Source organism: Scatophagus argus, chromosome 21 (genome assembly GCF_020382885.2).
Source record: "Scatophagus argus isolate fScaArg1 chromosome 21, fScaArg1.pri, whole genome shotgun sequence".
Classification (NCBI taxonomy): Eukaryota; Metazoa; Chordata; class Actinopteri; family Scatophagidae; genus Scatophagus; species Scatophagus argus.
Genome location: NC_058513.1, coordinates 9,359,518 through 9,373,929, shown reverse-complemented (window position 1 = coordinate 9,373,929; position 14,412 = coordinate 9,359,518). Strand labels below are relative to the sequence as shown.

The window sequence follows — 14,412 nt, the reverse complement described above, 5'->3', positions numbered from 1 at the left end:
CTAAAACCCAAGGATATTCAACTTAATAATAACACAAAGACGATGAAAAGCAAAAAATATTCACATTTGAAATGAGGTAATGTTAATCATTTTTCCTTAAAAAAAAAACACTTGCATTTGCAGACTACTTTTCATAAATCTTGTCACACAATTTCACAATGAGTCTAATAATTCAAGTAAAATTTGAAGCATTTTACCAAAACCTTCTCAGGAGTCTTACTTGTGTGTAAAATCTTCTATTTCTGTGTATATTCCCACGACAGTTGGCTGTGACAGACAAGGCAATTTTCACGACTTAAGGGTGCAAATGCATTCAACATGAGTAAAGAACAAAAAGGGAGAAAAAGTAGCTCTTTAAAGGCATCGGACACACAGAGGGTTCAACCAAAGTGGGATTATGAGAGAAGGATTTAGAACAAAAGGACAAGTGTTTATTAAACTAGACTGAATAGAATAAAAAATTGTTTCAAGTAAAGTAACACAGTATGCTGTTTCAGTGTTGATGTCGGTGTTTTATGTACAGATTTTCACAATACTGCAGTGAAAAGTATGGGAAAATGTTTTGAATATCCATTATCTGTCCAGCCCGCATTACAACACCTTCACCTTTACACCAGCTGCTGAATGTGAAGCTCAGTTAACAAAAAAACAATGCAGCTTACACCAGAAATATCCCTGCAATATAATTTAATATCATAGATGAGTTATATTAGTATGACAAATAATTAATGACAGATATATCGGGTGCATAGATTTCAAACGCTCTAACACATCCTGTGATGTACATTTTGTTATTTTTTTTCAATGCTTCAGAAGCTTAAAGGTGGAGAAATTAGAGATGTGTAGTCAAGACACTTTCACCTTTTGGTCTGTCTTAAAGGCATCACAAAAACTGAGACACACTCAATATTAATCAGTATAAAAAACATCTGAACCACCCCGATTTCAATCTCTTAACATTCCCATAAATCCCATTCGGACAGGACTACAATCCTAAAATGCTGCAGCCTCAACTTTGAGACTCGATTGGCTCCAACATGTAAACCAGCTTCTATTGAAATCCCATTCTTCTTCAACCTGGGAGTGGCTCAAACATCTCTACGAGTCTCCAGTTTACACCCTGAGAGCCACTATACCTACAGAGTCTATCTTCCTCTGTTCCTTGATGTCAGTAGTCGATGCCCCTGAGTGCAGCAATGGTGGAGGCAAGTCGCCGAGGCAGCAGTTTGGCGGTCTGTCTGTAGTCTTCTGGTTTGGTCCTCAACAGGGTGACGATGTGCTGCAGGGTGCGGGAGGGCTGCAGGCCCAGAGCGTCCATCACATTGCTCAGATAGTCTGTGGAGCAGAAAGAGGAGATTCGACACAACACAACAAGAATAAATTGTTGTTTTGCATAGCCATCATAAGGAATTGCTGGTTGCTGTACCGATATCTGTGGCCAGCTGCTTAGTGGAATTGGCGCTCAGTTGGGGAATGAGCAAGATGGCATCACAGTAGGTTTGCATGGTCGCACGAGCGATGGAGCCCAGCCAGTAGTCTGCCGTGTTGTCCAACTCGGGAAGGTCGTCGCCTGTGACAAAAAGGCAAGTGATGTTTCAAAAAGTGTATCGTTCACAAGGTGTAAAGAGAAATAGAGTTAGTGGTGTGAGGACAGGACAAGTGGTTATGAAGTGTCAGGGAAAAAGAGCCAGCTGGAGATGAAGGATGAAGGCCAAAATTGGGTGTAAAATGACACATTTTGCTAATAACAAGTTGACCTCTCAGCTTTTGGCTTCCATGACAGATGAGTTGTCTTGCAAAATACAATAATGTGCTCTGTATCTCTGGATATATTGTTCTGCTTCAGCAATTATTTGTCCTACACAAAAGCCAATTTATTTCTACATCAAACTTGCATTATCTTTCCTTTCTGTTTTAATGCTTTAATAATGAATATGCACAGATTTCAGACCAACTAAGTCAGCCCTCCTATCAAATAAACTGCAAGTCTATGAAGGGACATTGGCCAGGGGTGTGTTTTTGGGTGTCAAATTTCAAATCAGTTCAAGAGGGCTGATTTTACCTTTGGCCTTTTTTCTTCAAATATGGCAGTGCTTTTAATTTGCAATTCTGAACAGACCGCACATCACTTTTTCACAGCTGTACAGATAAACGTAAATCCTCCTCTTTGGTATGATTACAGAAAATACAAATTGGGGAATTACGTGGATTTTGCAAAGTTAAATTTTATCATATATACTCATTTATAAGATGAAGGTATCATTTAATTACATGACAGCACATTGCATGTGTCATGTGTCTCTTTCTCACTTTGAAGATTAAGGAACAAAGCAAATTCAATGGATACAAACAAATGAGAAAGTGAAGGGTTAGTGGAAAGAAAGCAAGCTGAAAGAGAGACAGAGAAAATAAAATTCATGTGTAGCTTGAGATTGTGAAGAACCAGTGCTGATGGTCAGAGACCTTGCTCTGGAGGGAAAGGCAGCTTCCCAGCATGTAGAGCCATCTCTAGTGCTGGGTCCTCCTGAGTTACAAATGGCTCCAAGTGGAGAGGCAGAGACATCAGGTACTGCCCTATCTGGAAAAAAAGACAGATGTCTAATTTGATAAATGCACTGTCTGGGAGCTGTAACATAATAAGTACCGCACTTGTGTTAGCTGGGAATATGTCCAAAAAGACCACTAGTTTGACTTCATCTTATGAGGCAAGTCCTGTTGGTTTTTTATATTAATCTGGACAGCTCATGTTAATATCAATAATGATTTAGGGGTTTTCATTTGAATTCAATTTTAATCAAATTACATTTATTCAAGTCAAACCGGACTAACATTTGTAATGTATTCCTGCGGCGAAAGACTGAACGTAGGCAGGTCCTCTGTGTAGCTCTCTCCAAAACCAGGTGCCTCGTGTCTCTGAACGATCAAACAGTGTGAGATTAAGATAAATGCAGCACGTCCAGCACTCAAATACACACGCACGCAATCCAATAGCTCTCAGCATTGCACTCAAAAGCTGTCAATCAGTATTTCAAATCCATTCACGTAGAACTTGATACTTAATCACCTCCATCTTGGAGACGAGGCAGAGCTGGTGTTTGATCTGTAGGAAGACGGAGTCAAAGGCCAGCTGGTTGGCCTGCTGGTTGAGTCTGGTCAGAGCAGATCTGGGTTCTGCTAACAGACTGGAGTTACCTGTGCCCTTCTCCTGCAAGACAGGGGAAACAAACACATGAAAACATCTGCAGAAAGTCCTCGATAAACCACATGATAACACGCAACAGCATAACAGCAACCGCCAACTAACTTCACATGTCAAAGTCTGTCCTCATTCCATGACCATTTCATGCTCCATACCTTTAGAGAGTAGAGGACCTCCATCAGGCTGTTGTATTCAGCCATGTTTCCCCTCTGAAGATAGTTGTATTCCTGCCAGGGGTTCTTGGCGGTGCTCTTCCTCTCTGTGGAGCTGGCCTCCTGGATGCCTGCCAGGCTGCGTGGGCTGTACGACTCTGACAAGTACTTACCTGCCGTGCCCAGGATCCTATGGGAAGGATTAGTTGTATTGAGATAATGCTTACAATTCCTTAAAATCTGACAATGTGTATAGTGTAGTGTGCAGTTTCAAAGAGATAAATGGTTTGGGGCAAAAGAAATCAACACTGTGAAATAGAGTATAAATGTTTATCTCACTTGTTTGACAGCTGCTGCTCAAAGGCCCCACATTGTCTAAGTAATTCTCCACAAGTGGCAATAATCCTGCAAAAAGGGAACACAAAACTGTTCAGCATTAAATGAGCTCTAAATTAATCGATTAAATAATCTCTAAATCCAGTTCTGAATGTTAGGAAAATAAAATAAAACATTAACCTGACTGAGTTCTGGAAGGCTGTCCAGTCCTCTTGGAAAACAGATGAACTTGGAGTATCCTCCAGTTTACACTTCTTCCTGATTGACTGCAGAGTTGTGGAGAAGTCCGATACATATCTAGAACAAGCACAATGATAAAGCTAGCTAAGTAAGTGGATTCATTTAAGATTCACACATACTGAAAATTAGGCAAATTAGTTCTGTGAATGAGGCAAGGATGTTAATACATCATATGTGGCTTATGACTGTGACAATAAGGGATCCTTACTTGGTGAAGAGCGCTTTGAGGGCTTTGAGGAGGCCACACACAGCCAGTCCATCCGTCAGCTTGACACAGCGGTCCACAGCAGCGCTGGCCAAGCTGAACAACTTGCCAACAGAGTGGCTCATCTCTTCCACACAATCGATTACCTCCCCGTGTTCCTAAAGAGAGGAGAGAACATGGATTGTGCAAAACAAGAGGCAGCACAAAGACAGGGAAAGGAAGTGAAAACAAGAAGTAAATCAGAAAACGTCTTTGTGGCATACATTATCCTATAGGTGTGTTTATGCATGTGTGCACAGTGTCTAACCAAAGGTACAGCGCTGATCTGGATAAGGAGGTGAGCTTCCTCCAGATCTCCATACTGTAGTTGATAAGGTTTGTAGGGGTCATACAGAGCGCAGACCAGCTCATTCAACTTCAGCAAATTACTCTCACCTGGAGAAAAAAAACAAAGGACAGAACATAAGGACCCAACTGTGCTTGCACCTGCAGCACCTGCCGTCATGTCTTGCCTATGCACAGACCCAGGTGTGGCAGCATGGCGGCCTCCAGGCTGTGTCCGAAGGTGGACGTGGTGTGATAGAGTTCCAGTAGGGTGTCGAGAAGCTGCTCCTGGGCTGCTCGCTCCAAGGCTGTGCTCAGGCACACAGGGATGGATGGGACCATGGCCCCCAGAGTTTGGATCAGCAACACTGTCACCACCTCATATGGGTTCTTGAACACCTGTTAGGATGTGCGGACAAATAAACAAACATTTGTACTGACAATATAGGCTTTCTTTATTGCTATATAAAAAAAGTTTGCAATAAACTTATAACCCATGCTTTGGTATTCTACTTTTCCTGACTCATTGCTATCCAACCATTTAAAAGCGTGTGTTAGCTTTCTGCGAACTGGTCTTTGTAGTGCAGTGCGTCTCACCTGGCTGCTCCACTGCAGTTGAGAATGCCACGAGGAGAGCAAGGTGTCGTAGAATTCAGATAGCTGCTGATTCAGACTGAGCTCACTCTGAGAGAGATCCTGCCATATGCTCACCAACTGGCCCTGGAGAAAACAGAAATTCATCCACATTTGGAAATTAGAGGATACCTACAAATAACAGGTAACACATACAAGAGTAGGATTTTGTGATTGCTTCTTTATTGATGAATTAATAAGATCAGGATGAGGCCTGGAGCATCTACCTTGTGACATTTGTAGTAGTAGGCAAGGAGCTGTGGCATTCTGTCTATCTCTGTAAAGACTTTAACAAACAGCTTGGCTTGATCTGCAGAGAAAAAGAACACATGAACATAAATCTTCTGAGTCTTGAGTGATAACAAACAAGTCATGTCTGTATGTCTGTCCTGGGACAGGGTCTAGGGACTGAGGGTGTTCCAAGTTGTACAGATCGTAAAGCCTCTTGAGACAATTTGTGATTTGTGATTTTGCGCTACATAAATAACAAGTGACTCACCTATAGACATGGAGTTAAAGGTTGCTACTATTTGTGGGCTGGCCAGGGCCTCCAGTCTGTTTTTCAGAGCCTCCAGATGGACACACTTTTCAGAGTAGTCTGGAGTGTCCACCAGCATGGCCAGGCTGTTCTGCATGCTGGTCAGCTTGGAAGAAATTACTGCAAGATCCTAGAAAAGGAAGAGAACATATCCAAAATCCAGAAAGTAATATCAGATATTACACACGACACTGCTCCTATGGTATTATTTCTCAAACATTTAACTAAATTTTCTATACAGAAAGCTTCATTTCAGTGAACAAGTATATCCACATGGGCCAAGACGAGTCATGATCACTAAGCAGCAAGCCAGACAGAGCTTAACAAGTGAAGTCCTATGTGCTTCTTTCTTTCATTTATACCTGTGTTTTGAAGGTCTCTTCAATGTCTGCGCTCAGCGTGCTCCATTTATCTGCCTCCTGCAGGGCCTCCGCTGCCAGCTGCATGCGGCCCTTCACTTGATCTATTTCTACTAAGACCTGGTGAACAGGAACACAACATCCTTTATGCCATTGTCAGTCTTGGACTTGTATAGTGCTTTATCAAGACCCTATTTTAATATCATAATATGAGGTTAGCAAATATGAGGTCATTGTAGATGTTCATATTACTCGTGAACCATGAATATACTACAAGTACGTTATTTCTTTAGTAATTACATAGTGACTGAACATATGCACACCTGCATAGACTGCACAGTGTCTTGCTCAAACTTCTTGATGTCCTCTTTGACCAGAACCATTTGCTCCTTAAGGAAGGATGCCTCCTGTTTCAAAGCCTCCACGTCTCGCAGCACTCTGGGCATATTTTGGAGTGCTTGATTACTGCTCTCTACACACAGACATACAGCAGTCTTACAGTTAATGAAGGACATCGCAAGAAAAGCATAAATTTCATAACATTTTATTTTAGTTGGTGCCAGCAGCGGTTACTCAGTTGTCTTTGGCGTGCGTTTTAACAAATGCAAAAGAAAAACAATCTAACTATCTTGCTGCCAAAGGGGTTATCAATTTTCTGATGATTTCAATGATTCAATTTCAATGTCAATCTATGAACTAATGCAGTTTACTACAACAGCAACTGAATAAAACCTGCTTTTAAGAGGGTCATAATTAAGTGTATTTGAGAGTGGTTGATTCAACTTTATGGTGTTTGTGTTGCTGTGGAACTGCACTGCATTACCTTCACTGATACAACTCTCCCTAATAGGGGAAAGAATAAAATGGCAACTGAGTGACAGCAAGAGAAAACATGGGCATTCTGTTCAGCCTAACGAAGACTTACCACAAACTGTTCATACTGTCATTCGTTTACTTAAAACACTCACCCTCAATGGCATTGTTCACTTCCTGGATGAACAGCTGCAGTTTCATCACCAGTGTGGCTGCGTGCGCGTCCGCCTTCCCCGGCGCGTCCTTCTGCACCACCTTAAAGGCGCCGTTCACCCAGTCTTTAACATCGAAATCATCGTCCAGGAATTTGGAGAAATCCATTTAGCCTCTTCACTCCTTCACCAATGCAAGAAGGGTGCTGTTCAGTAAAACTTTTCTGCTGCTGTGCGGACTGTGTCATCGACCCATTGCTAACGTTAGCTAATTTTTCCCAAACAATGGCTTCGACACGAATATAAAATAAATAGCCCAGGAAAATGAAATGATCATTACAACTAAATATAGTTCCAACAAGGCGACGGCTTCCTCCAGACTTATTTTTAAATGTCCGTGGCTCTAACGGAGAAACTTAAAGACATATTTCTGATGCTCGCAGTGCTACTGACGCTTGACAACAACTTCCTCTTTGTGCCTCCTATTTACCTTCCCCAGAAACAAGCCTCGGTGAAATAACGTGACCTGTGGAATAAAATCTTGTCAACAGAACGAAGCACGTCGTATCAACAAATTACACAATTTGCGTGTGTATTTTCAATAAGATTTATAAAACCTGGCGCAGAAAAAGAGGCAAAACATGTTTTTGCGGCTAGTTTCGTTCAGTGTCACAGATAAATTGATCCGTGCAATTGTTTGTTTTTTCTATGGGGTGTATTAATTAACATTGGGGTTTATTGTGAAAGTTTTTTTAATATCATTTGCGGAGAGAATAAGGTATATTATATTCCAAGTATGTTTAGAGAAGCATAAGCATATTATTGCACAATTTAATTGATGCTTCAACGTAATTTCATTTATAGCTGTATTTGTTCATGATGAAATAAGATTCCTTGTTCATATCTGTTTAAACTTTATTAGTGAAGTTTTAAAAATCCTTGGTCAACTTACTATTTGATGCTTGCCCCCGTCCACCTTGACTGCACCAAAGTGGTTTCTGTGGTTTTATGCATTATGATCACAAAATGTTTACCGATGTGGAAACAATAAAACAGCATAGATGAGTAAATCCTAATGTGCCTACAGCTAGTTTGTTTATCACTTTAAAATTGGGGCAACAAGAAAATAACACCAAATGTAGATGTGTTTTATTATAATTTGTACATTGTGCGACATGCTAAGGATGATCTGGAGGGAAAAACAGCTTAACTGTGAAGTGTGTCTGGAGTGTGTCTGGAGTGTGTCTGGACTCCCTAACAAGAAGAAGGAAATGTGATACGTTTGAGCTGTTAATAATACTATTCAGCACAAACAGAAAGTCATCTGTCAGTACTGTTAACCAACATCATTTGTGATATATATTTGATAGCACAGAACAATCGGCACAAAGCATCCTGAGCATAACTAGGGATCTCATTTTTGGCTATACATGGCAGACATTTATCACTATACACAGCCATTCATGTGTACTATGCAAAGCAGAAAGGCAGTCAAGTATTACCTGTGAAGTGGAGCTGAACGGCAGTAGAGGAGCAGAAATCACACATCAAACACCTCTGCACCTGAGCTAAGAGGAGGAAGACATACAAAACGAAGGTGTTTCAGCTGCTCTTCGGCTGATTTGAAGATGGGGATAATTGACGATGTTAAAGACACCGTGTCAAAGGCAGTGTTTACTCCTTCCACGCTGTTATCTGGCCGAGGTGGGCTGCACATGGCTCAGATCATTCTGTCTCTGGTCACATTTGTCCTGGCTGCCTTCAGAGGAGGAAGCAGCCATACTTACTGGAACTATGCTATGTTCACCTGGGCCTTCTGTCCCATCATGACCCTCATCATCACCATCATTGAGATGTTAAAGCTCGATATCATACTCAATATGTTTTGCATGGACTGGGGAGACTTCGCCACAGGGATGGCCATGTCATCAACGCTCATGACCGTATCTGTTGCTATCACCTATGCCAACTTCTACGCCTGCCTGAAATGCCTGTATGGCTGGATAGTGACTATATTTGCTTTCTTGTGTGGCCTCGTCTACACACTTGAAGTGGTAAAGGACAAATTCCTGGACAAGAAGAAAGGGAGCTACCTCGCTGCTATGCCTGGATTCTGGAAGGTTTTGGAGGCCTTTGTGAGCTGCATGATTTTTATATCACTGACGGGTTACAGAGACAGACCAGTTCTGATATTATGTGTTATAGCATACGCTATTCCTTTCCCAATCCTCCCCATAATCATAGCCACAAACATCCTCAAGAAACTGAAGAAGTGTTTGCCCTTTAACCTGGACAGGTTTGTGTTTATATTTCTGGTGATCTCTGTTGTGCTGTATATATTTGCTGCTATCATGTGGCCCATTTTTATGTTCAGAAACAACCCACGTCCCAGTGAATGTCCTCCCAGCTTCTGTATCTGGGCCATACAGTTCATGGTTGCCTTTTTTACCTACGTGAATCTCATTCTTTTCACAGTGGATCTAATTTTTACCCTACTTGGTATCTGCGGTTTTAAAAGCACATGAATTTTATAGAACCTCCAGAATTAAAATGCACTTGTACTTCAAGTCTTTTTTGACACATGCAAATTAGTGAACTGTAGGCTTAATGCTTAACATGTCTTCCCATAGCATTACAAAAATGTGTGCATAAGTTAACTTTCCTTATTAATTAGAGGGTTTCTAGTTATAATAATGCTTTTAATGCTGCTGAACTTACATGTTTACGTCTTCCTTCGGTGCCTGAGCACAAGGTAACTGGTCATTTGGAAAACCTGATGCCTGTCAAGATCAGACGGAACACACAAGTGGCAAAAAGGTCAAATATCAGTCATAATGATGCTGAGAAGAGAGGAAAAGTTTTCCAGTTTTATTCTCTCATATTTTCTACTTCTATATAGATTTTTTTTTAATCCAAGAATTCCAATATTAATCTGCCATGTATTGTACTGCCAAGTTGATTAATGAGTCGTTGCTAAGTTTACTGGATGATGTATAATTATAATTATATGTATAATTGAAATATGAACTGCATATTTCTGCCAGTGAATAGACCTAAGATGTGTTGCATTTCATTGCATGAAAAAGATTTTCAGTTTTATTCTCAATTAGGCTGAGTATGATGCTGCTTGTGTTCATAATTGTGAAGAAGAATAATAATAAACAGCAACAATTTTTATTTACTGCACGTTGGCCAAAATCTTGAGGCAGTTTTTTTATCTTTATGTAATAAAAGTAATATTAAATCAATACATGATTAAATATTTTGTTTTGGAATCTTGTTAACAGTTATCAACATATCAACAGAGAACATGCCTTTCTATTTTGGGGTATTTCTGACTAGACATGTATGTTGTGTGATTTGAAATTAGGTTTGTAAAATGTACAGAGCAAAAGCTGTGGTGGAACCAGAGTGGACAATGCAAACTATTTCATTTATTTAACATTTGACTATTTATACAAAGTTTTATTGCCTCTCTCCTAACAATACTTGAGAGACAGTAAATTCAAATTTCACAACTCTGATAGTTACGTTGCATGAAAGTGAGATAGTTAATGCAAAAGTCATGGCAAACATTCAGAACTCTTACCAAAGAACTTTTACATATATATACTGTATATATATATATATATGACAATGCACACCAACCATTTAAAAAAAAATATTATTACATTATTTCATAAAAAGAAAACACAAGCTTTCAAAAACAATGGCTCAGATTCTAAAAATAAATAAATTATCAGCTCCTTTAGGCCTCCTCTGGTTCCTCAAACTCCACAGTCTCCAGTAGACCCTGAAAACAGAAGTAGTGGGAGTTACAGTAGACAGGAGGCTTGCTGGGACCAACCACTTCTGGTTTCAGTGATGTGAAGGGGTTGGCTCCACTTCCCCTCATGTCCATCTCCAACTCCAACAGGATCTGCAGGGAGTAGGTCATTTCCGTCTCACTGGGGATCGAGGACAAGAAGCATCAGCAGCCACAATACATGTCACATGTCACGAATTCAGGTGAACGATAAGAAAGCAGTGAGAAGATAAAATGTGGACTCAGTTGACAACTGGTATATTTGCATACCTGACAGACATTTAGTACGGTAATGCAAATAATGTTCATCAACATGATGAATTAAGGTTAAATGAAGGGCTGGTGGGCTGATGTAATGCATTGGAGTCTGAATTTAAAATGAATCAGTAGCACAGCACCACACTTTAAACCAAATCAAGTTACTTTACGTCACAAATCCAAAAGTAAGAAGTTTACCAAATACATTATTTGGAAGCTTTTAGCTCATTTATAATCAGATTACTGTGGAATAATGTGTAATCAAAGATGTGATATGGCCTACTATAAAAAAATCCATTATTATATTATTCCTATACTATATTTTTGGATCATAATTGTCGATTAATTAACATATTTGCAAGATATTAATACTGGTTACAAAAACTCTAATCTAATCTCTAATCTAACTCTAATCTGAAACATCACTAGTAACTAAAGTTGTGAAATAAATATAGTATAATAACATAACTTAAAATAATGAAAATAAAATTGAACTGAAGCACAGAACTTATCAACCACTGCAATTTGGTTGTATTGTATGGCTATGTGTATATGTCTGCTACTATTCTATAGCACTCACCTGAGAGCAGTGAAGAGAGAAGGAATCTCATAATCCCTGAGGAGCAAAAGTGTAGGAAGCCATCCTTCATCCAGGCCCTGACTGGCATCAAATCCTTGATACAGACAAATGGAGGGGAAAAAAACAAGTTTAATTTGGACGATAACCTCCTCCTTGTTCAGCTAACTGCTCATCTCAGTGTAAAAGTCTTCTACTTTTGTGTAATGGGAAACATGTTCTCACCAGGATGAAATCCAACCACCAAGTCAGGCTTGGCTGCGTCCTCCTTCTCCACCACATCCTCCCAGAACTGATGGTAGAGGCCCTTGTAAGCGCTAATATAGACCCTCTGCTTGGGTCCAAACGCCCTAAGAGGAGGCCTCATGATGGGCCCGTCCACCACCTCTGGTCCCACCATGACTATCTCAATACCCTGATGCCCAGGGAACATGTTGTTCAGCTCATCGTAGTCAGTCAGTCTGGCAGCCAGAGTCTCACTATTGCCTGCTCCCACCAGGTGAATGGTAAGAGGTTTGGAATAAGGGTTAAGGCCAAACAGCCTTATCCCCCAGGCTATGGTTAGCGGCCTAGAGAAGAACTCACTGCAAACCCTCCACAGTGACTGCTTCAGGTCCTCGCTGTCAGGCTGAGGTCTGCCAGCCTTAGCCCACAAGTCTTTCATGTTGGCTCCGTTTAAAATGAGTTCAAGACGAGATGTGAGATCTCCCTGCATTGCAAGCCAGTCATCCCAGCCTTTAACCTCTGACTGGGGCTTTGACCATTTTTCTGTGGGGAATGGAAGATCTCCTGATGATAGGAAAACAAATTAGCTTAGCAAAAGTAGAGACAGTACTTGAGGTTTGGTAATTATACATCCTTGCATATTCATAGATTAGTTCACCGGGCTGCTTTTCCCACTGTCAAATATGTTTTACCTTTGAACAGAAGCCATTCTACAACTCTGTCAATGGCAGCCAGACGCAGTTGTGAGCAGAACTTCTTGTGTTTGGGCCAGTCATCCTTCTGACAATCTTTACAGCAGTAGTAAACATTTAGGCATCTGTGCAAACATAAGAATGGGAGATCTGTGCCTGGTAAATCACTAACCTTCATGAAGTAATGTATTGGCTACACAGGCCTTCAGAAGATGTTGTGGGTTTTGCTTTTCTTACCGAGCACAGCGCTTTAGGCTCTGTGGGTCTGGTAGCTGATTTGGCCGCTTCTCACAATATGCACAGATTTTGAAAGATTCCTCCATCTTCTCGAACATCTCTTTCTGAGACCGGAAGGCCAGGGGTTTACCCTTGGTCTCCAGACCAGTGCTGGAGAGAGAAATTAAAGAAGAATGTAACAGTCTTTGAAAAGACAGAAAACACATGCATCTATTGAGCAGTGACTCGTTAAGAATAGTTAAGTGATACACCCTACAAGCTACAAACTATAGAAAACATGTGCAGTACTAAAAGATAACTAGAGTGCTGAGGCCTTTACTTCTATTCTTAGACGGGAACTTTTGCTACAGTATGGGGGGGGTCTGAAGCTTAACGTGACAACTCGGACAGAAAGCTACCGGTGAAGAAGGGAGGAAAAATCTCAAAACAGACTAACATCTGAAAAAATGCCATTTAAATACCGAGCTGTCATTTCTAACGACCACCACATGGTTCAGTTCCTGCACTTTAATCAATTTTCAACAGTGTCGTAGGGGGTAATACTTACACATGTTCTCCAAAATTAAAGCTTGTAGGGAAAGAAGTGTACATAATTAGGTCAAAACCTACCTCTCAGTTTCCGTCATTTGTAAAAGATTCTCACTCAGGCGCAGTTCCTTCCTCTGCAGCTGCTGTGGTTAGCCGTGTGTGAGCGGCCCACTGGGGGCCGTCGGTGCCACATATAGCCTCGCACCTGTGCTGTCCCCTCTCTAGAAAGCTCCAGACCATTCCTGACTTCACCGGAGCCACAAAGTGGGCTACACAGTGACAGACTCAAGCTGCCTGAGGGAAGGGGCCAGAAAGAAAAACAAGAAAAATTAAAAGGTGCACCATCACGCAGTGCTGATGTGTTTTTGTGAAATAAATGGAAGTAGATGACAACTCATTTTCCATCATGTTGGGCAGCCTTTGTGACACGTCATCACGTTTCTCCACTGGAAGTTCACGTTTTGTCTATGGAGCATATCGGGGCACCATGAAATAAAAACTACATTCACACCTGTACATAGTTTTCAGTGCAAAGAACGTAGCACAAAACAAAACTTTGATTCATTTTAATTGATTAACCCTAATTATTTAATTAATTGGGCAGCACGGTGGTGCAGTGGTTAGCACTGTCACCTCATAGCAAGAGGGTTCCAGGTTCGAATCCCGGTCTGGGCCCTTCTATGTGGAGTTTGCATGTTCTCCCTGTGCCTGCGTGGGTTTTCTCCGGGTTCTCCGGCTTCCTCCCACAATACCAAAAACATGCACATTAGGTTAACTGGCTACTCTAAATTGCCCCTAGGTGTGAGTGTGAGAGTGTGTGGTTGTCTGTCTTTGTGTGTTGGCCCTGCGATTGACTGGCGACCAGTCCAGGGTGTACCCCGCCTCTCGCCCGTAGTCAGCTGGGATAGGCTCCAGCTCCCCCACGACCCCGATGGATAGGCGGTATAGAAGATGGATGGATTTAATTAATTTTAAGTAATTCAACAGCTCATGCCTGTATGACCAAAGCACAGAACCCCACTATTACTTGTGTGCTTTTACCACTTTCATCCAGTAGAGGGCAGTGTCACACTGTAAAGGCACCAGCAAGCTCAAGATATTTCCCCTACTTGTGAAGCAAGACAAGGATCAATACCGAA

The 14,412-nt window shown here is 41.2% G+C and overlaps 3 protein-coding genes across 3 annotated transcripts; 1 reads left to right on the top strand and 2 right to left on the bottom strand.

Moving 5' to 3' along the window:
- Positions 1-491: 491 nt before the first annotated feature.
- Positions 492-7,449, bottom strand: cog7 (component of oligomeric golgi complex 7). The gene is made up of 17 exons (XM_046377721.1): positions 6,955-7,449; positions 6,310-6,458; positions 5,990-6,106; positions 5,589-5,757; positions 5,317-5,399; positions 5,054-5,176; positions 4,657-4,855; positions 4,440-4,567; positions 4,136-4,290; positions 3,868-3,984; positions 3,691-3,756; positions 3,355-3,541; positions 3,065-3,205; positions 2,830-2,913; positions 2,464-2,578; positions 1,427-1,570; positions 492-1,335 (listed from the first exon to the last, which is right to left on the bottom strand). Exons 1-17 carry the CDS (start codon positions 7,118-7,120, stop codon positions 1,169-1,171), a joined length of 2,310 nt encoding a protein of 769 aa, XP_046233677.1. The 5' UTR covers positions 7,121-7,449; the 3' UTR covers positions 492-1,168.
- A 942-nt stretch (positions 7,450-8,391) lies between these two features.
- LOC124052664 (myeloid-associated differentiation marker-like protein 2) lies at positions 8,392-10,008 on the top strand. The gene has a single exon (XM_046377172.1). The coding sequence runs from the start codon at positions 8,580-8,582 to the stop codon at positions 9,474-9,476; it is 897 nt and encodes a 298-aa protein (XP_046233128.1). The 5' UTR covers positions 8,392-8,579; the 3' UTR covers positions 9,477-10,008.
- Positions 10,009-10,197: 189 nt separating this feature from the next.
- Positions 10,198-13,546, bottom strand: LOC124052663 (putative protein MSS51 homolog, mitochondrial). The gene is made up of 6 exons (XM_046377171.1): positions 13,355-13,546; positions 12,746-12,895; positions 12,509-12,633; positions 11,817-12,380; positions 11,595-11,688; positions 10,198-10,898 (listed from the first exon to the last, which is right to left on the bottom strand). Exons 1-6 carry the CDS (start codon positions 13,369-13,371, stop codon positions 10,700-10,702), a joined length of 1,149 nt encoding a protein of 382 aa, XP_046233127.1. The 5' UTR covers positions 13,372-13,546; the 3' UTR covers positions 10,198-10,699.
- Positions 13,547-14,412: the final 866 nt, after the last annotated feature.